Below are 22,412 nucleotides of genomic sequence, written 5' to 3'. Positions count from 1 at the left end.
GCAGACACTTTCCCAGGGTTCTGTTAGCGAGGAAGGGAGGATGGAGATAGGAGGAAGTGAGGTCAGTCTATCAGGTGCCCCCACACACTCTGCCAGGAAGCTTCTAAGGAGAGGTGGGGGAGACGTGAGAGTCAATCAGCTTCTTCCAGATTACGGGCTGACCAGGCTCCTCGGGGAGACACACTGAGCTTTCTCCAGCTCCCTTTCCGCTGGCAGTTCAAACCCACACCCTCAAATTCTACCAGCAGAATGACTATTCCTGTAAGGCAGATCACCAAATTAGCTGGTGGAGTCACTGAATGGTATGATTTGAGGGGAAGGGATGATTAGATCCCCTCTAATCCAACCCTCCACCCCCATTTACAATGTGATCCCAGGCCCTTGTGCAAGGTCACCCAGCCTCAAGGAGGGAGGGGACCTGGACCCTCCTATGGAGGGACAGCCTGGCTCTCTGCTCCCCCTTCTTCCCAGACCATGAAGAATCCAGGATGTGTCTCTATAGGATCCAGTCCCAGCCGTCCTTGAAGCTGGGTGACCTTGACAAGGGTCTCTCCACCCCTTCCCACTACTGTTTGTCTTCAGCCCCCGTCACACTTCCCGGCTCAGCAACCATAGCTTTTAAGAAGGTGGGCACGCCTCCTGCTGAGTTTGGGTCTGCAACTTTGTGGCTATCAAAGTAGGAGGCTAGGGAGGAGAGGACCGGGATGGGGGTGTGTTAAGAGGCTGATGGGGGAAAGGTCTTACAAATCTGACTTCTGTGACAACGGGGAATTCTGACCCCAGATCTGCAAGCCCAGAGAGATCCCTCCCACTGTGGAAAGGATGGAGCCCCCCATATGGTCACTCCCAGGGGGCTCTACTCCTGACTCATTAAGGTAGGTACAGCGGGCTCAGAGGTAAACAATTAAAATAAAACGATAAACACCAGGCTTAGTGGCCTTACCAGAGCTTTTTATAGGTGAGCTTCGAGAGAAATCCATCATGTAGTATTTCAAGCCTCACTCACTTATTTAAAAGAGAAAACCAAAATCCTATGAAAATTTCTTTAATTTTCATCTTTTGGAAATACAGTTTTTTTTTTTTTAGTTCCATGATACAAAAACGTTAAATATCTAACAATGATCTCTATGAAGCGGATCTAGTGAGTGGATCCACAGGTCCCACCGCTGCTGCGATGGCCTCACAGAGGAGGCCGCCCATGTGGGGCTGTTGGACCTCACTGCCCCAGATGCAGAGGCGGCCAGGCCGGCGTGGAGCGCGAGCGCAGCGCGTGGAAATAGTCGGGCTTTGCACGGACAATCCCCCATGAGCAGCTCATGGCAGGAAACAAGATGGGGGAGTAAGCGAGTTCCAAAGGCAGGCAGCGTTCGGTTCCTTCGGGGTGGACAAGTAGACACGTTCCTGCTGGTAAAACAAGCTGGAGAACTTAATGTTTTCAGGCAGCTCTGAAAACAGGAGGCTATGGCCACCGCCCAAGACGGCCCTCAAGTCAGCAGGAGTAGAATGAGAGCCCCCGAGGGAGGCAGCACAGTCCCCCGAAACCTGTGGTCACAGCACCCACAGCACTGCCCAGCTCGCAGCTGACCTTCCCCCGGGTGGACTCTTGAAGACAATAGTTTATGACAAAAGTGTCAGATGAGCAACAGACAATGGACTGGCTAATGGTGGGCACGGTCACCACAGCCTGCAGCCGTGCTGGCAGCAGACAGTTGATATAAAAAGGAGAAAAAGAAATGCAGCCACAAAAATAAAAACTGGTTTTGTCCCCCCAGGAGACATGGTTGCAAACCCCTCCCAGGCCACATTCTATCCAGTGAAATATGGTATGGCTTCCTAGTGTGCGCGGTTCCGCTCAGCGCCAGCGACAGCTCCCTTGGGCCTCGGTTACCACGTGTCGGGAACTTCAAAGAGGTTGGCAGAACCGTCTGAGATGCTTCCTGGGGGGAAAGGACAGAACCAGGTGATCAGGAGGCCAGGATGGGGAGGGAAGGGCCAGCAAGGAGCAGAGTCGGGCCTGGAGGGGCCCATGGCAGGTCTGGTCCATGGAGAGCAGGCCCCGAAAACAGGTGAAACTCCAGACATGTGGGGGTAGGTTAATCACATGCCCCCTGCCCTGCCTTGCTTACCTCTTTACAGGAGTTAAAATGTGACGCTTGAGCACCATACTCTGCAGTTCATCTGCGTTCGCGAGAGCCCAGCACGGTGGTATCGCTACCCCCATTTGAACTATACGGGTTCATTTTCTCTGCATTATGCTCAATGCAAAACCGCCTCAGAGAGGCAGGGAGCTGACCAGCCCTCTACAGCAAGGAGTGGAGAGCGGTCTGGATCCTGGCAGCACTGAGGCCCCAATGAGCAGCTCCCTGTGCGGAGATGAGCAGACACCCGGAGGACTCCCGGGACTGGGCCTCACAGTGGAGGGAAGCTGACGGATGGGGGGTGCAGAGATCCCTGACAGGAGCAAAATAAAGCTCAAGGGTTTTTCCAAGTTCAGCTCCACACCAAGGTCTCCCAGCTGGATGGGAGCCCACTCTTCACTGCAAGCACCGCGACCCCCTGGGAAGGCCTTCTCCACTCGTGCTACTTTCCATAGCAGCACAGGAGGCACCAGGCCTGGGCCACCGTTGTCTGGAGGGAGGGAGGTGAGTCAGTCAGGAGTATGTTCACAACAGGAGAAACACCAGGCTGGGGTAGGCCTTTTGGATGTCATAAAGTGGGGCTGGCAGGCAAGGCAGGAGAGCCCACCTCAGCTACAAACTCACCAAGGGCTTAAAAGGGGCAAGAAATCTTTGATGGTGCCTAAAATGGACAGACCCCAACAAGGAAAGCACGCAGTGGAGAGAAGCCTCCTAACGAGGAGTGGGCTAGCGCATGCAGTGAAGACTGGAATTCCCACTGCTGACCACTGGCTGAGATGGGATCCAGAGACAGGAGAAGGGGCTTGCTGCCCTGGGTCCTCTGGCCTCCCTGAGCACGCTCCTGAGAGGTGGCACTGGGCAGGGGCAGCCTGGTCGAGACTACAGAGGATGAATATGGCGAGCACACACTGAGGCTGCCGGCAGCCCAGCCACGCCGTGACCAGCCCTGCGAGCCTAATTGTAGGGAGGAAAATAAACACTGACCACAGCATTTGGACAATTCATAGACCAAAGAAATACTCCAGCAGCCAACTAGCTGCTCTAAAGGCAGCCATGTACGTGGAGCTGAAGGAGACCAAGACTGGCTGAGAAGCAAGGAAAAGAGAAGCGGCCAAGAGCAGCTGCACAGTCACACCTGTAACTGCCCTTGGCACCAGCACTGGCTACCTCACCCGCAGGAGGGACCCTGGAGAGTGGCGGGGAACAGCGGGAGAAAGAACAGGCACTGGCATGGGCTCATCTGCTTGACCCTCTCACCAGCCCTGACCTGGAATGACTCTCAGGACTCATCTGTTGTAAAAGTGGCCTGAAAAAGCCTCTACATCACCATGGAGCACCTGTGACTCAGCAGGCTCCTGGGGCAGAGCAGCTTCTCAGCATCCAGGAGGTAGCCAGATACGGACACGGTTCTTCCCTGTGGAGAGAGCGGCAGCCTGCAGCAGAGACGCTAGTTTTCACGCCTAAAAGCTGCAGCTGCTGAGTGAGAATGCTGTGTGCTTAGGACCCAGAACTTCAGGAGCCACCTAAGGAGACCCAGAGGAGGGACTGGAGGCCACTGGCACTGCTCTTTACAGCACATTCCAGACAGGAAGACCGTAGATGGTGAGGGATCAGTCTCAAAGCTACTGGATAAGGAGTTGTGGTCTGTTTTCCAGGGAGCTCATTTTCACAGTCCAGTTTTACTGGAAGGCAAAGAGTAATTCAGGGACAACTTTTTAAGCAGAATCTTAAGGCTGTCTGCCTCCTGCAATAATGGAGCTCAACTCGCAGCTCTGTCATGTGCAAAGGTTAATGCAAGATGATTGTAGACTTAAACATAAAACCTTAAACTATAAAACTTGTAGGAAGAAACACTGGAGAAAATCATTGCAATCTTGAGTCAGGCCAAGTCTTCTTAGGTATGACACACCAAAGGCATAATCCAAGGGAAAAAAAAAAAAGATAGAGTGGATTTCATTAAAATTTAAAACATCTGCTCTTTGAATGATACTGTTAAGAGAATGCAGAGTCTTGAAGAACATATTTGCAGAACACACAAAAGGACTTGTGTCCAGAATATAGAAAGAACTCTCAAAACTCAATAAGAAAACAAACAACCCATTGGGAAAAAGGGGCAGATTTGATAAGATACGCCACAAAGAAACTGGGATGGCAAATAATCACATGAAGCATCATTCGTCATTAGAAAAATTAAGTCGAAGTCACAAAGAGGTACCATTGCTCACATGAAACCAGTCATCAGCGCAGCTGGGAACAACCAAGCTGGACACTTCCAGGTTCTGGCGAAGGGCAGGGCCCTTGGAACCTTCTGTCCTGTGGCTGGGAATGCAAAATGGCGTGGCCACTTTGGAAAATGTGTGCTGTTTCTTATCAAGTTAAACATGTACTTCTCAAACGACCCAGTAATTCCACTCTGAGGCGTTCACCCCAAAGGAAAACTTAGTTCCTACAAAATGCAGGACACAAATGTTGATAGCAGCTTGACTCTTCGTTGCTAAAAACTGGTAACAACCTAAAAGTCCTTCTGCCGGCAAATGGGTAAACGAACATTGATATGGCCATAAATTCGGCAATAAGAAGGAAGTTGTGATACCCACCACAACAAGGATGGATCTTAGGTGCATTATGCTAAATGAAAGACCCAAGAGACTACCTCCCTCCTCTATAATTCCATTTCTTGGCATCCTGGAAAGGCAAAATCACAGTAACAGAAAGCAGATTAGTGGTTGCCAGGGTGTAGGGGTAGGGAAGGAAGGACTAACTACAAGGGACATGAGGAACCATCTAGAAGGAGAGTTGCTGTGTATCTTGACCACAGTGATGGTTCTGATTGTGTGTCAATACTCACCACACTGTACACTTCAAAGTGATGAAATTTATTGCATGTACATGAAATCTTAATTAAGCTGATTCTGCAAAAGATATTATGAATGTTTTTTAAAAATCCAGCCAAATTTAAATATAAAGTGTAATGCTGAGAGAATTTAAATTATTCAACCAAGAGTTTCTTAAATGGGGAAAAAACAGGATACTAAATTGTATACAAAGTGTGACGCCAACTAGATAGAAAAAAATGAGAGGCAGAGTGAGAACACTCACTGCCAGGATTTCAAGTGTTAGCACCGTGGGGTGAACTTTCTTCTGTTTTTCTTCACTGTACACATTTTCACAGTGAGTCCCCCCTTTTTTTTTCATTAACAAAAGAAATGAAGAAGCAGTGACCACACAAGCTAATGTTTCTGCTGGTTCTCCCTTTCACCCACCTCTAGCCGGAGGGCGGCCCTCTGGGAAGCAAGACACCTCTGCCCTCAGGGGACTCCAAAGCAAAGCCTCAGCCTGGAAATCTGTCATGAATTACCTCTGCAGAGAGGAATTCAGTATGTAGAGGGTCCTTTGGGTGCCAGATCGAAGTTTTACACTAGGAAGTGCCCCAGAAGGCTGGTTCTGGGGCGGTTTCCCAGACCATGAAGGGGAGCTCCCCTGGGTGCTACTGGGGATCCAGGGGTTCCAGCAGGAAGGGAGGCACAGATGGGCTCCCAGGGTGAAGCCTCCGCTGCCTCCAGGGGCAGAAGTCACATTTTAATGGAGCAATTAAAGGGCCAAGGCAGCCTCGAACCTGCCTCTGACTTTCAGGAGACCTGTGAGCTGAAGCGCCTGCTGCTCTGAGAAGGTCCTAAGTTTTTATCCTGTGACCCAAGGGCGGAAGCTTGAAGAGTCTGGCAGATGAGGCAAGACTCCAGTCAAACTCATATTCTTGGCAAACATTTAAAGGTCTAACATGGCTTTAAAGGTCTATCTCCTTGCAAGAAGTCAGCACAAGTTGACGTGCTGACTTAGCACTGGCACCTTCGCACATAGTGCTAAGGACCCTCCAGCCTGTGGGCTGCCTGACAGTATTTGGACAATACAAGTCTGGCCAGTATCAGGCTACTCCCTGTCGGCCCTGCCATTTCCTGGAGAAGTGAGGGGGGTGAGGCCAGGCTGGGGTTTCCCCAGGACCCAGAGCATTATTCACTTACTCAGCAAGAACAAGTGTGCTATGGAAACCATCCATTAAATGTTGTCTGGGGAACGTTTCCTAGAGATAGCGTATTCCAGAAGAAACAGCATGCAGAACTGCTTTCTTTTACCTACTAGCCGAGAATGTACCTTAAATTCCACAGCGCATGAGCAGATAGCGCTACCAACTTACATGAATCATAATAGAAAAGAAGGCTTACATTATACATTTGTTTTTTGAAAACAGGAGAGAAACAACATATAGAAGAAAATACTAAGAGAAATATCTCTACTAGGTATATAATACGCATATAACATAGACACCGCAAGGGAGTGGCAGCTTGGATTTTTATCACATGACGTCATCATTTCAAACTCCAGGCTGTCACTGTTTCTGATCTAGAACAGCTTCCAGAAATACTCTCCTTTGCAAAGAAGCCTTTGCTTCCTCTGAAGTTCGGGCACATTTTACAAACTGCAGATCAGCACAGGGTGTGCTGGGTCAGACAGCCTACATCCCCGCCCTTTATAAGACTTCCCAAGTTTGGAACTCTGGGTCTCGGTTTCCTCTACAAAATGGAAATAATGTCTATGCTTTACTGGGTTTTTATAAGGACTACACGAGGTTGAAAAAGGGGGGGGTGCTCCCTGGTTGTGCAGGCGGTTGAGTGCCGCACTGTGAAGCTGTCTGCAGCCTCTGCAGCGCGGGTTATATCCTGGCCAGCCAGTGAGAATCCCACATAGAGTGGCAGACCTCTACTGTCTCGCCCGCTGCTCCCCTCAGCAGTGTATTTTGTCAGTCTGCCTGTTCTGTTCCCCGCTCTGTCTCTGGTGAATCCTCTCACCCTCCTGCACATCTGGCCTGTACCCCGGTTTTGTATAAGTAAATAAAATATTAAAAAAAAAAAAAAGGATGTCAGGTATATAACATAAACTCAGTGAATGGTAATTTGGGTCACTGTGCTATCTGGGAAGAGATCCAGTACTTAAGATTCTTTGTGTACCTTGGATAGTAAGATGTGTAATTAAGAAAGATGATACTGTTTGTCTGGGATTTATTGCGGATCAATTGTCTCAGGATTATTATGATAGTGCTTGATATTACCTAGTTCTACGTTTTATGACTGTCTCCCTGAAAGCAGAACTCCCTGCAGGGGGAGCACCACCTTCTCTGCCCTGTGTGCCGCAGTGCTGGGTGCCCGGCCCAGTCACCCAAGGGAAAGGGCTCATACTCCACGCTTAGAGCCTGTCCCTGCGGGATAGGCTGCCCCAGGCAGCACTTGGTCGTCTAATATGGCTCCTGCCCATGCCCAAACCAGCCCTGCCTGCTCGAGGGACACCCTGGACCTTCGAGAGTTTAACACAAACCCTCTCACGGGCTGAACTGTGTACTCTCTTTCATTCCACGACCCGATTAAAGTAATTGAGCAACCAAAGTTGGCCGACTCAGCAGGATCAGCCCATTTCTTTCCTACATCGTGCCGAGACCATCAGGACTACACACTGACTGGAGCTGCTCACAAGGACTCATTAAGCTCCAGCCTTCGGTGGCAGAGAGGCTTCCCCAGGGGGGTGCTCCTGGAGCAAGCTCCGCGATCCTGAGTGGCCTGATTCAGTTCAAAGTTGTCAAGGTGTTTCTTTCTCTTTCTTTTTTAGCAGGACTGACAAAGAAGCACAAAATCTATAATTTTTTTTTAGCTTAAATCTTATGGCAGTGACAGTTTTACTGTCAATGGGAGGGGGGAAACTATTTTAATGAAGATATTATAAATTCAAAACCCCAAATAACTCATAGAAATTTTTCACTTAAAATGATGAAAGTTATAAAAGGAGCTTGTCTGCTAATGCAGTCTATTATTAGGTATCTTAATATCTTTAAGGTTATGCTGAGATTGAAGGAAAAAAACCTAAAATCTTGTCCCTAAGAAGTAACAGATAAGCACAAAAATTCAGAAGAGAATCAAATTCCCCATCATGCCTGGTGTGATCTTTAAAAGTCAGGCTAACATTTATATGTAACATTTGTTGAGCAGGTGCAATGTGGTGGTGGTAACAAGGTACCAAGGCTGACACAGATTAAAAATTTCTCCACCACTTCATTTAGGGAGAGGAAGGAGGCAAATGGAGGCAGATACCAGATTCCAGGAGGCAACTAAAACTACACAATCCTGGCCCAGCCACGAGGATGTTCCCGGTGACAGTCAAGCTTGATGTATAAAAGCATATGCAACACTTTTGTTGCTTCTTTGATTTCATTAATAGCAATGAGATTCAGAAGACGCGCTATAATCAGATTGGGGCACATGCAAAAAGAGGAATTAATCAAACAGCAAATCTTAGCTTGGGTCTGAATGCATTTCCATTGCTTTACCACCTTTTGATCTGATGGTTGCTTCTGCTGACCAAGGCAACCGTCTGGAAGAGAGGCAGGTCATCCCAAGAGGTGACTTAAAAGCATGATCTCTTTTGCAGGACAGACTTAAGGGCTCTGTGACCTTGGCCAGTCACGTAACCCTTTGGGCCTTTTTTTCTTAATTGTCAAGGGGACCCTGGTGACTACCTGAAGTTTAAGGGAATTTTTGTCAGGCAGGAAGCGCAGTCCTGGGCCCTCAGCACAGCTATAATGATTGACACCGCAACTGCTGCCTGATCAGGCCATGTCTGGAGAGACTGACAAGCCAGCCCCTTCCTCACCTGGCACTCGCCACCGCATGGGGTCTGGTATGGAGGGCGGAGAACGGTCACCAACCTTGCACAGCACGTCTGGGTGACAAAGAGGATAGGGGATTTGGCCTCTGGGAGGCCAGGGCTCACCTTCAGGTTCTGCTTTTTACTAGCTCCATCGACCCGCCAAAATTTAACCTCTCTGAGCCCAAACATACACATCACTAAAACAGGGATGATAATTCCCTCTCTCACAGTTGCTGTGAAAATCAAATGACATGAGGAGAGAAAAGGCCCTGCAGCAGTGTCTAGCACACAGTAGGCTCTCTCCACATGTGCTCATTTCCGGTTTTCTCTGCTCCTTATATAATTCTGCTTAAGAGAGAAACCCGGGCTGTCTGGGGTTTTGCTGCGAACAGTGAAAACTGCTACTGAAAATAACATGTGTAGGAGTAGGTCTCTGTGCAAATTTAAATGCATATGTAAGATACTGAGGCTACTTTGAACATATCAGCAAAACCTCTAAACCACGGAGGAGAGAAGATCACCAACATCTCTAAGAAGGAGACCCCTGCTAAAAGCTAGGAACTTTTGGGGGATTCCTCCCATTAAATTAAGTTGATCCTAGAGACACCTGCCTGTGGACTCCGCCACCCACTGAGGCCTCTGGAACTTCTCCCCCAAACATAAGTTCCTAGGGTATTGAAGAAAACACAATTCCTGTCCTTAGTAAGAGCCGATACAAACCTGCTGGGGAAAGGTCCTTCTTCATTCTTTTTAACTTCTTGGCCTTCTTCCTTCCCTCTGAGAGGGGCTCTGCACAGGAATCTGTCTGCTCAAGCTCAGTGTCAGAAATATCCCCCGACACCATGGCCTCCAAGCCAGCTTCTGCTTCACTGAGACTCAGGTTTCTCTTCCCTCCCGTGCTGGTAGCTGTGAGACTGAAATGCAAACAGTGGAACTGCATGAAAGGTGTTAAGAGTGGCGGGAAGACTAGCCTGTAAAAATATTTTAATGCTCTTAATTCTATTAACACTTAACTAGCAATCAACAGCAGGGCAGCTGCCACCCGCACATTAAAGGCCTTATTATGAAATGAAGTCTGAGTCTGCCCGTGACAGGCTTACTCAGAAGAAAGCTCTAAGCTATGCTTGTGGATACAGGTACTTAAGAAAACAGAAATTTCAAGGAAAGTTCCCAGTCTCCATTTTGGTGACACTATTCTAACAGAAGAACAGAAGAGCTGAACTACCACAGCAAAAGAGTCTCAACTGCACCGAGTCCTAAGACAGCCGTGTTGCCTTCGTGACTGTCTCACAGATACACAGTGCACGCTGTGAGAGGTTCTAGAAAGGTTTTTTTTTTTTTTTTTTTTAGCGCAAATGCAGTCCCCCACTGCCACAAATTAGGCAGTCGAGTTTCCCACATTTGGGGAATTCACAGGGATCAGCACATCCGGAGTGCAATGGATAAGCCTCGCCCTGGGAAAACCACCTTTGTGATCATGGTATCATCCCTGCCAGGTAGGTATTCTAGAAAGGTTCTAGAGTTTGTCAGCTCTCACACTGCTCACATATCTGACTGAATGCACTTTCAGGGCGTATTCCACAAAACGAAATTCATAGAAATTCTTTTCTATTTCAAAAAGGTGACTTGTTAAATTTATAATTAAACCTGGCTTCGTTTTTAAAGCTTTATAGGATTTGACATGTTAAATTAAATCGGATTACATATCCTGATTTTTCCCTAAGAAAATATGTTTCCTGAAATATAACTTGGTAAAAACAGAGACCACATGGCCAGCGTGAGTCCTGTCTCCTCTAAATGGAGCTTATAAATAGATTTTTCTCCTTATAACCCCCAAGTTATAAAAAGCATTAAAATAAATCAAGTTATTCCACTTACAGGAATAGGGGGAGGAAGGCGAGAGAGCAGACTCCCCATTAAGCCTTCCCTAGGAAGTGGGCACTTAAAAATGCAACCCATTAAAAACGGGCTATCCTATTATTCATGTGTCTCCAGCTCCTACCTTAGGCTCGTCTTCTCTATACTTTACACCTGTACACTTGCACACACGAAGATGGACAATAAACAGCCTACCTGGCAGCTCTTAAAAACCACAGGGAAGGGCCTCCCCTGGTGGCGCAGTGGTTGAGCGCTGGACTGAGAAGCTGCCCGCAGCCTCTGCAGCGCTGGTTCCATCCCCAGCCAATGGCGAGTGTCCCACATGGTGCCACAGACCTCTCCTGCCACCCACTGCTCCCCTCAGCAGTGTATTTCGTCAGTCTGCCTTTTCTGTTCCCAGCTCTGGCTCTGGTGAATCCTCTTACCCTCCCACGCTTCGACTGTACCCAGTGCTTGTATAAATAAATAAATAAATCTTTAAAAAAAAAAAAAAACAACACAAAGGGAAGTGAACAAGGCCTGGACCACAAGGCCTAAAGGCCACTGGCCTTCCCTTTTTCTTCCTTGCACATCCATCACATGCAAGCTTTCTGAAACCTCTCTTCTATGGAGGAGAAAAGTCAACATACCAATGGAAAAATGGGGGGGAAGGGGTGATGTTAAAAATCCATGCTGAAGTTTTAGTTAAAAACTGAAAATATCTTCAAAAAGGATTAAAAAAATTCCCATTTTGATAAAATTTGGAAACTTGAGGGAAAAAATAAGAAAATATTGAGGGCCCACACTCCTCTATCAATACTACAAAAGGGCAAGAGTCCTAAAAATTCCTCTGGGTTCCAGTAAATACTGGAGCCTGGTAGCCTGTGGGATGTAAACATTTAATGAAAACTCGGCTGGAAGCGTTGGCATTAAAAATACTTCAAGAAATACAAAGTCCAAAAGCCAGGGTATGATAAAAGTGGTATCTCAAATGACCAGGGCAAAGATGGACTTTTAAAAAAGTCAAGTGGAAAAGGATGAGACTCGCCCCTCACATGTAGCAAATGACTAAATATCTAAATGTAAGACATGACACTACACTACTGACGAAACCATGGGTGAATTCTTCCAAAACTTGGGTGAGAAAGGCCTTCTTACTAACACTCACAGCCCAGATGCCCAAGAATTATAAATTTGGCCTCACAAAAATAAAAATCCTTTACCATAAAAAATTAGAAGACATGAGGAAAGACAAAAGACAAACGACAAGCCAGTAGAAAATATTTATAAGAAAAAAAATAAATAAAAAAGAAGAAAAAAAACAAAGAAAATATTCATAAGATATGTCATAAATAAAGGGCTCAAGTCCTTTACATATATCTAACTCTCAAAATTAGAGTAAAAAAAAGAACAAAAATACAGAAAAATGGGCAAGCCACCAAAAGATGCTCAACTCTGCTCATAATGCAAAAAACTGAAATATCGTTTCTTACCCACTTGGTTGGCAAAAATATTCCAAAGCTTGATATAATATTCTGCTGGTGTCACTGGGGAAACCGGCACTCATACTTAGTTGGTGAGAATGCACCGTGGCACAACTCACTCTTAGGGATAGGATAGTTGCAATAGCTAACACTGCATATCTATTTGCTATCTGAGCCAATGATCCCACTTTGCAGAATTCAGAGGAAACATTTCCAGCAATGCCAAGATATATAAGCACAAGGTTATTCACTGCAACTTTATGTGTAATTGCAAAAATGTTACCAAGAGTCTAAGTGTCCAAATATAGGAAACTGGTTGAATAAGTTATAGCACAAGCAATCCACAAAGCACCAGCAGTTTCGAGAAAGAATGAAATCTCAGAGAATTGATACAGAATGATTTCCAGTGAAAAAGATGAACAATACAAAGAGCAAAAGTGCTGTTTATGAGCCTGGTATTCTCAATCTTGAGTGGGGTGAGGTATTCTCAAACAAACACAAACTTCTTTTGTAGGATTGTGTGTGCACATATACATGTGGAGTGTGCATGTGTGTGTGTGTACACACCCTCACACACCTCCCAGCCTGTCCACTGAAAGCGCCTAGGAGCAAACAAACCCCAGAAGCAATGAGCCCACCTCGTGTCCAGACCTTAGTTTCGAATACCAGACTCCACTAAAAAAAATCAGGGCTCCTCCAGGAAGTGGCCGATGCCATGGTGGATAACAGAGGAGGCTGCAACATCTTGTAGCCCCAGAGAGTAAGAAACGGCCCAGAAATGATGAGACCTCACAAGACAGAGGATCCGCTTTGAAAGAGCTCCCACTGGTCAGATCTGGGACACCTGGAGCACCAGAACTTCTGTGGGCAGTAATAAAGTCTAGATATTTGGAAAAAATGGAATCAAAGGGCAATATGGATACAAAAGGCGGGGAGAGGAGGAGACGAGAGGGTGGGAAGGAGAGCACTTAAGCCAAGGGCGGAAGATAAAAGGGTAAATGAGGACAAGAGCTAGAGTTGGTGAGTTGCCCTTTTGCAACATCACATAAAGAATGCAAAAGATGCTAAATGTGGGGAGATATTCTGATGACAGGCAGGATCTGTGTGTGGTCTTAGAGTGCGTCTCCACAGACTGATACCCCGAGAAGGACACAGAATATTTACACAGAATATTCCAGTGGGGCCTCCCCTGTGGTGCAGCGGGTTGAGCGCAGTGCTGTGAAGCTGTCCGCAGCCTCTGCAGCAGTGGTTCGATTCCCGGCCGGTCAAGGAGATTCCCACTTAGCACAGCAGACCTGTCCTGCCTCACCAGCTATTCCCCTCCACAGTGTATTTCAGTCCTTCCGCCTGTTCTGCTCCCTGCTCTGTCTCTGGTGAATTCTCTCACCCTCTGGCGCCTCTGGCCTGTACCCCAGTGCTTGCATAAATAAATCTTTAAAAAAATAAATAAAAAAGAATATTCTGGTCAGGATTCTATAGCCTGAACCTCGTCACAAAGAAACATCAACAAACCCAAATGAAAGACATTTTATTGAAAAAAAAGAAGGGGAAGGCTGGTGATCTTCAAAAATGTCATTGTCATTAAAAGAAAAAAAAGAGACTGGAGACAAGAAAACTAGATGCAATGCATTATCACAGATTGGATCTGACACTGGAGGGGGAAAAGCTGTAAAGATCACATTGGATCAAATAATAAAACTGGGACATGAACAGCAGATTAAAGTATTATGTCAATGTCACATTTACCAAGGTTGGTAACTACTCAGTTATGTATAAGAATATCCTTATTTCTAGTATTTAGGGATAAAGGACCATAATGCATATAACTTGCTCTGAAAAGGTTCAGAAAAAAATAAAAGTGTACGGAGAGGAAGAGGGAAGGAGGGAGAAGGTACATGTGAACAGCAAGCAGGAAGCGAGTGTGGGGAGATGGGGACAGATGAATCTGGCTGAAGAGCACATGGGTCTTCTTGGTAATGTCTGTACAACATTTAAAAAAAATTTGAAATTATTGGGGCCTCCCCGGTGGTGCAGCGGTTGAGCGCTGGGTTGCGAAGCTGCCCGCAGCCTCTGCAACGCCGGTTTGATCCCCAGCAGCTGGGTGAGGGTCCCACATGGAGCGCAGACCTCTCCTGCCGCCCGCTGCTCCCCTCAGCAGTGTACTTCAGTCCTTCTGCCTGTTCTGCTCCCCGCTCTGGCTCTGGTGAATTCTCTCACCCTCCCGCGCATCTGACTGTACCCAGTGCTTGTATAAATAAATAATCAATCTTTTAAAAAAAAATTGAAATTATTGCCAAATTAAAAGCAGAGGAAATTAATGGAGCTATCTGAGAAGTATGTGCAACAAATAAGGAAAAGTAAATTTCAATGGCCCATATCTTCTGATACCCCTGGAACACAATCTAGGAGGGAAGTACACTCACACATGAGTAATAACATGTCATCAGGCTATTAGTACAAGGAAGTGCTGTCTTGACCCATTAACTAAGCATCTCCTCTGACAGCACTAGTATCGGGCTTGCGCCCCAGGAGTCAGCACCTGTCCTTTTCCTAGCTCAGTGGCAAGCCCCTGCTTCCTCAGCAGCTCCTCCCCTCGCCGAACCAACATCCCACCAACATGGTGACCCTCTCCCACTTCCAAATGGGCCTCTAGTCCTATCCAATCCAGTTCTTTCCTCACCCACTGCCATGGGGTCCTTGCTCTCTTGTCTGTAGACTGAAAACAGGATCCTAATTGTTCTCTTCCTCTCCTCCTCTTTCCTGTCTCCCTTTCCCTCCAAATTCATGAGCTCCTATGTTGCCAACCTTTTTCCAAAACAGAGATCTGACCAATAGTCCCAGCCCAAAACTTGCATGGCTCTCCACTGCAGACCTAAGTTGACACTGCACCCAGGATTCTCTGTCTCTGAGTGCCTTTTTGCTTCTCTAACCTTATCTTCCACTAGGCGGTCAACAATATAAATTTACCTTAATGAATTCCATTACACGCACTCTCCCATCTGTCCATCCATCCAAGGGCTTATCAGCCTTAGTAAAACCTGTATTTCCCACATTGCTGTTTGTGCCAAGACTCTACTATCCATGTCTTCCTGCTCAAACATCACTATCCTCCGAGAACGCTCCCCAGCCCCCGTGTCTAGTGTTCCTTTCCTTCCCTGCTTCCCATAACACTCTGCTAATCTGTCTCAGGGGAACTTTAAGTCAGCCATCCTTATTATTTATAAGAAACAAAAACTTAGAGCAGTGCAGGTGCCATGTGCTGGAGAATGGACAGACGACAGTGCATGCATGCAGTGAAATATGATTCAGCAACAAAACAATAAGGAACCAGTGACATAGGCAGCATAGGTGACTCTTGAAAACACCCTACACAAAGTCTTCACACAAAAGAGCAGGTGTTTCATAACTCTATTTATATGAAATTCTAGGAAAGGCTGAACTAATCTATGGAGGAAAAAAAATTGCAATAATGGTGTGGGCCACAGAGGGACAGGCAGAGGCTGACTGGAGGAACATGAAGAAATGATATGGGGCGATGTTACACTCTATCTTTATAGGAGTACACCTCAGCATCAGTGGGTACTCTATAAACATGGGGATTGATTGCTTGAACCTTAGTATTAATTATAAAAGATGATACTGTTGGCACTTAATGGAATACACTGTTTTTAATCCTAATCATAGGTTTTTGCTTTTTAGTCAACGAGGCCCATGAGTCTAGGTCCATAGACATCTGAGGGTCTACTATGCATCAGAGACTTTGCTAGAACTGTGCCTCTGGAAGGTCTCCATTTTATGTAATTTTCAAGCTTACAAATTTTCATGAACATTTTCTCAATTAATTGACAACATATTCTTTAGTTCCTAATCTGTAGTTTTGGCCAGAAAGAAAAAGAAAAATACCGGATGGTCTCACCTATAGCAGGAGTTTAGAAAACCTAAATAAGGGACCAGGAAAAAGAATAACTATAATAAAGAAAAAATCAAAATCAACAAGCAACTATAAACCAGAGACACACTACGGGGGGGCGGGGAGAGGAGGGATTGGGGTCAAAATGGGGAGGTGCAATTGTATGGGGAATATAACCAAGATGAAAATGCGTACATTGTGCAAAAATGAAAAATGATGTAAGAAATATATAAAAATAATTAATTAATTAGAAAAATAAAGTGAGCCCTTAATTTTAAAAAAAAAGAGAAGAGGGCCTCCCTGGTGGCGCAGGGGTTGAGCGCTGGGTTGCGAAGCTGCCCGCAGCCTCTGTGGTGCCGGTTCGTTCCCCGGCTGCTCCCCGGCCACCAGAGGAGGGTCCCACATGGCGCGCAGACCTCTCCTGCCACCCGCTGCTCCCCTCAGCAGTGTACTTCGGTCCTTCTGCCTGCTCTGCTCCCCGCTCTGGCTCTGGTGAATTCTCTCACCCTCCCGCGCTTCTGACTGTACCCACTGCTTGTATAAATAAAAATAAATAAATAAATCTTAAAAAAAAAACTCTTTATAAAATAAATAAATAAAATTAAAAAAAGAAGAAGAAAGGGCTACTGTCTTAGATGGACATCCGCCTGAGAAATGTCCTTAGATATGTGTGAGATTAATACATTTTATGTGTTTGGACACGTGTGTGTGTGTGTATATATATAATATACATATATATGTGTGTGTGTGTGTTCAGCCACACCAACATAAATTTTCTCAATTACCATTTCCAAAAAAACCCAAAAAAACCTGTGACTACATCCCATATAGCTTAACTAAGGCAGTTTTGGATCAAAAACAGCTTTTATTATATGTTAAAAACCAAATACATGAAGTACTGAACTTATAATTGTTATTCATTTTACATATTTAGGGTGAGGTTTTGTGATGTGTGTGTAAACACATTCTTAATACATGCATGTGGATAAGCTAGTCCTCTATAGATTGATTCAATTTTAAAAGTTCAAAGTCAAACAGAGAATCAGGCAAAACCACCTCTCCTTAGTCTGAGTCCATTTGCACACGGAATTAAAATGGACAAAATGAATGACTTTAAAATGACTATGAATGCATATTTAAACCCACTGTAAGAAGTGATAAATTAAAAAATAAAATGTTAGAGGCACAACTTGGTATGTCAAAACTGAGCATTAAATGTTGATTAGCATTTATTTGGGGGATGCAAATAAGCCATCCAGATTATAATGATTATTAGGTCAAACTTACATAAGTTAAGATAATATCAATGATGCAGCAACCACAGACCAAATTCTACAAGGGTGTGCATCTCCAGTACCACCTTCTTTCTAGTAGTAAAAAATATTTGCTGATAGTAAAGGTCATATCTACAAGCTCCTATAAGTACCTTTTTCTGTCAAACAATCAAAACATGGCTGCCCCATGAAATCGACCCCTATTTGGGATTAGGGTATTACTTACATGAAATAAAATCCACTCATGTGAAGGTACAGCTTGGTCAGTTTTGGGAAGTACATGTAACTAATTGTGTAAGTGCTGCACCAATCCACACCCAGAACAGTTCCTGCTCTTGAAATAGACTCCTGTGTCACCTGGCACTCAATCCCCCTCCCAGCAACCACTGAACTACTGTGGTGCCTATAATTCTAGAAGTTCATATGAATGAAATCATACGGTCTTCCGTGTATCACTCGTACACTTAGCATAATACTTTGGAAACCGGACACACTGTTTTAAGTATTGTTATTTTCTTCCTTTTCTTACTAGATGGTAATATTTTCTAGAATGGCTATAGCACATTCATTTATTCATTTACCAGTTGGTGGGCATATGGACTGTTTCCAATTTTTTGCCATTATGAATAATAATACTATGAACATTATGTAAAAGCTTTTCTGAGATTTTATTTTAATCAGTAAAAAACACATATAATAAAATATAACTTCCTAACCACTTTTAAGTGTATAGTTCAATGGCATAAAGCACTTTTACATTGTTGGCAAGCAATACCATCAACCATCTCTAGAACTCATTTTATCTTACAAAACTGAAACTCTATACCCATTAAACAACATTCCCCATGCCCACTTACCCCAGCCCCTAGCAACCACCATCTACTTTCTATCTATGAATCTGACAACTCTTAGGTACCTCATATAAGTACCTCATATAAGGTACCTCATATATAAATAAATAAATACAGTATTTATCCTTCGTCACTGGCTAATTCACTTAGCATAATGCCAAACAAGGTTCATTCATATTGGAGCATGTATCAGAATGTTCTTTTTAAAGGCTGAATAATATTCCATTGCAAATATGTACCACAGTCTGTTTATCCAATCATCTATCAACAGACAGTTGAGTTGCTTCCATGTATTAGCTGCGAATAATGCTGCAATGTACATGGGTGTACAAAAATCTCTTCAAGACCCTGCTTTCAATTCTTTGGGATATATACCAAGAAATGGTATTGTTGGATCATATGTTAAATCTATGTTTAATTCTTTTGAGGAATCATCACACTGCTTTCCACAGCAGCTGTGTCATTTTTACTTCCCACTAACAGTGCACAAGGTTTCAGTTTCCCCACACCCTTGTTGACACTTGCCATTTTCTGTTGTTTCGATGGTAACTGCTGACCATGAGGTATAGTTACTGTGGTTTTGACTTATATTTCCCTAGTGATTACTGATGCTGAGAATATTTTCATGTGCTCATTGGCTATTCCTATAATTACTTTGGAAAAACATTTATCCAAGTTCTTTACCAATTTTTGAATCAGATGGTTTGCTTTGGTTGACTTTTAGGGGTTCTTTATATATTCTAGATATTAATCTCTTAATGGACACATGATTTGGAAGTGTTGTCTTCCCATTCGGTGGGTTATCTTTTCACTCAGGTATCAGTGGCTTTTAATGCACAAAAGCCCCTACGTCATAAATATTGAATTTTTCCAAATTCTTACAGTTATTAATTTTCAGAACTGAAATTAAGAGTTCCGAAATCATAAATTATTCTATACTTTCATAGTACTTTATTGTGTGTATTTAAATAATAATGAGTTATCATAATCATAAATAGTCATTTTTCTGTTAGGGTTATTTAAAAGATTTAGGGGGTAACCTGGTAAAGTAAGCTATATCAATAAATGCATTGGTTCTAATTATTATACATCAATATATTGTGACAAAATGATATATTCCAATAACATGTAAAAATGATATCTATCTGGTAGAGGTAAAAGAAAACATTAAGGGAATAAAACATTAGCACTGAATGGATGCCCAATAACATCATTTAACATTTGAAAAATGTCACCAATATTTGAAGTTATTCTTAAATGAGATTTTAGAATATACAAGCACTAATTGTTAATATTTGTCTTGTCACAAATACTCCAGATGTAGAAATATTTCATGTTGTGCTGACAGTGGTTAAATTGTTCCGAATTTGTCCAATGCAAATACAACCGAGCAGGAGATGCCTTATTGCTTCATATATATATTTATTTCCCTTTTTAGGAATGAAAATATTTTATCTGCTTGCCTTAACTTTGTTTTTGCTTTTAATGCTGATCTTGTTCTCACTCAGATTTTAGATCAGCTGATTGCATACTGGCGTGCCCACAGTGATACTTACATCTTGTTTTTGTATTTCTCCCATAAAAGTATTTACAGATAAGTGTAGCCTACAACAAACAGACACTGAAATGCTATTGGATTATATTAAGATAGCATAACATTCAGATATCCTAGCAAGGTTAACAGCCCAACTACACAGAAATATTTTTCAAAACTGCCAATTTCAGAGTTACTCCCAAACTTATTCCTTGGAACAAGATTCACAGGATTTTTATAAAGTGTACTAATGTGTGTAAACTTGTTCATATACTTTATTTATAGGAATGACTCACTGTTAGCAGAAGACAGAGCCACGAAAACACACAACACGGGAAGAGTGTCAAGGAGGAACACAGAGCAGACCAAGGCCCTTCTAGAAGTGCCTGCCCAGGTCTCAGAAATGCTGACCTTAACCCTGGGCATTGATTCCCTCCTGCTTTCAACTTCATGCCAGCAGATTCCTTTCAATGAGAAAAGCCTATGCTGATGGTTAAACTTTAATTCCCACAGATTTTTTTTTTTTTCCTTTATCCTGATTTCTCAACTGATTTTTCTCACAATTTGGAGCAACACACAAATGTCCCTAGAGATGACAGGAAGGAATTCCTGCAAGGAGACCCTGTTGGTGTGGTTGTATTTCTGAACTCTATCTGTTTCATCATTTACTTGTTTTTCCTGTTAATCAGCACGACCTACATTCCCTCAGCTTTACGGTGAGTCTTAACGACAGACTGGGTTAAGTCTTAGTTGTCTGGGAGGTTTATGCTGCTGGTTAAAACGCAGTGACCTATTATTTTAAAGGGCTGCCCACATTAAAAAATCCTCTCATCTGATACTTGTATATGACCATCTGAAGCTAAACATTTGCTTACATTCCCATTTTGCAGATAAGAAGCCTCCTCCCCAGAGTAAGAGACCTCTGTCAGGTAGAGTAGCAGGGAACGTAGACCTCAGACAGTGCTCCAAGCCCTGTGCTCCCTGAGCCCCTCCTCCCCCATATTCCCAGAGCCAGTTCTCCCTATTGTGCATGCCTCCATGCAGAAAGACCCCCCCCCATTCCCAGGTACCCCACCCCCAGGAGCCCTTCACCTCTGCCCTGTTTTGTTCTCTGCCTCCTCATCTCTGCCTGTGCTTGTTTCTTTGTTTATTCACTCTCTGCCACTAGAGTGTATGATCCAGGAGAGCAGGATCTCATTCTCCCACTGACCCCTGTGTTGGCAGGACCTGCAGGGTAAGCCCTCTGTGGTCAAGGCTTATCAAATGCATGAAACAAATGAGTGTTTCACCCCAGAAGCAATGAGGCAAGTGACAGACGCCAAAATGCTTATCCTGTCCTGGATTGTGCGTCATATTAACATGGTTTACATTTTAGTAGAGTCAACTTCCCCAGTCTCTCTGGATAAAAGTCTTTGCTACTAGATGCAGCTGAGGGGGAAAAGGAATGCCCCACTGTGTGAACTACCTTACACAGCAAAAAATTTGGGAAAGTGGGAGCGAGAAAATGCATCTTTATTATTTTCACAAAATCTCATGCTGACCTCAGATTCCATGAGTGTGACTGCTTCAGCATTCTGGGGCAGGATCCGGGGGGCTGAGGGAGGGTACTGGGCAGTCTCTGCTTGATTCAGAAGACAATCCCTTGGAGATCACTGATAAACTGGGGTTGTTATTTCTAATAAAGAATGTGAGTTTGAGAAGCAAAATTAACATTAAGTAAGTTAAGTCTGTATGACAGTTACCCGTACTAAGGACGTCTCTTGTGGAATGGGGGGGTGTGTGTGTGCGAGAGTGAGAGAATATGAATGTGCATGTGCTTATGTGCTCAGTCCTAGACATAAGGTTTATCTGCACATGTGGGATTGGCCTAAGTGAGAGAAAAAATCTGGTTATGGGTCACAGAGAACCCATGACATTCAATTCGAAATATTTTTTATAAGAACATGGTTTGAATGTTTTGAACAATTTCCTACTGCTAACTCACTTGCGTTAAATATAGAAAAGATTAATTGATCACAAATGTGAAAGAAGTGATTATTCTACTACTAATTCCAAAATTAAGAAATTAACACTCCACATACAATTAATTGGAGCGCAACTCAGAACCCCTGACTTCATCATATGTAGGATGTAAGGAACAAAGCAACAGACAAACCAAATCAAAACAAACCCAACTGATTTTTGATAAAGGAGTTAAGGTAATTTGATAGAGAAAGGAGAGTTTAAAAAAAAAAAAAGTACTAAACAAATGGATCTCTATATGTAGAGAATGAACTTCCACACCACTATAAAATTAACCCAAAATGGATCAGATACCTAAATAAATAACAGTGACAACAACAAAAAACTATAAAACTTACAGGAAAAAAAAAAAGAGAAAATCTTTATGATCCTAATTTAGGCAACAATTTCTTAAGTAGGTCATAAAAAGCATAAGCCATAAAGAAAAGTGTAAGCCTTAGAGAAGAGATACAGGATAACAAAGCCAGCTTCTCACCCCATCAGGCTATAGAGAAAAACCATCAGTGAGATCTGACCCAGAGTGTCTCAGCCCTTTAAGTTCCTTCTTAAATAAAAATGAATGGACAAAAATAGCCAAATATTTGATAAAGTTTTCGACAGAAAAAACTTGGAAGAAATGAGGCAATGCAGGGAGCTGAGGAAAACATTTAAA

At 43.9% G+C, this 22,412-nt stretch overlaps 1 protein-coding gene across 2 annotated transcripts in view; it reads right to left on the bottom strand.

Moving 5' to 3' along the window:
- Positions 1 to 1,884: 1,884 nt before the first annotated feature.
- PARN (poly(A)-specific ribonuclease) overlaps positions 1,885 to 22,412 on the bottom strand; it is a gene marked incomplete at both ends in the record, with an annotated part of 137,131 nt that continues 116,603 nt past the window's right edge. For both annotated transcript variants that reach the window (XM_084250657.1, XM_084250658.1), the window contains 2 exons: positions 1,885 to 1,933; positions 9,545 to 9,742. In XM_084250657.1, the coding sequence (XP_084106783.1) occupies positions 1,885 to 1,933; positions 9,545 to 9,742 (247 nt within the window). The remainder of the gene's footprint in view (positions 1,934 to 9,544; positions 9,743 to 22,412) is intronic.

Source organism: Talpa europaea, assembly GCF_964194135.1.
Source record: "Talpa europaea genome assembly, chromosome: 12".
NCBI lineage: Eukaryota > Metazoa > Chordata > Mammalia > Eulipotyphla > Talpidae > Talpa > Talpa europaea.
This window is presented reverse-complemented; position numbering and strand designations above follow the sequence as displayed.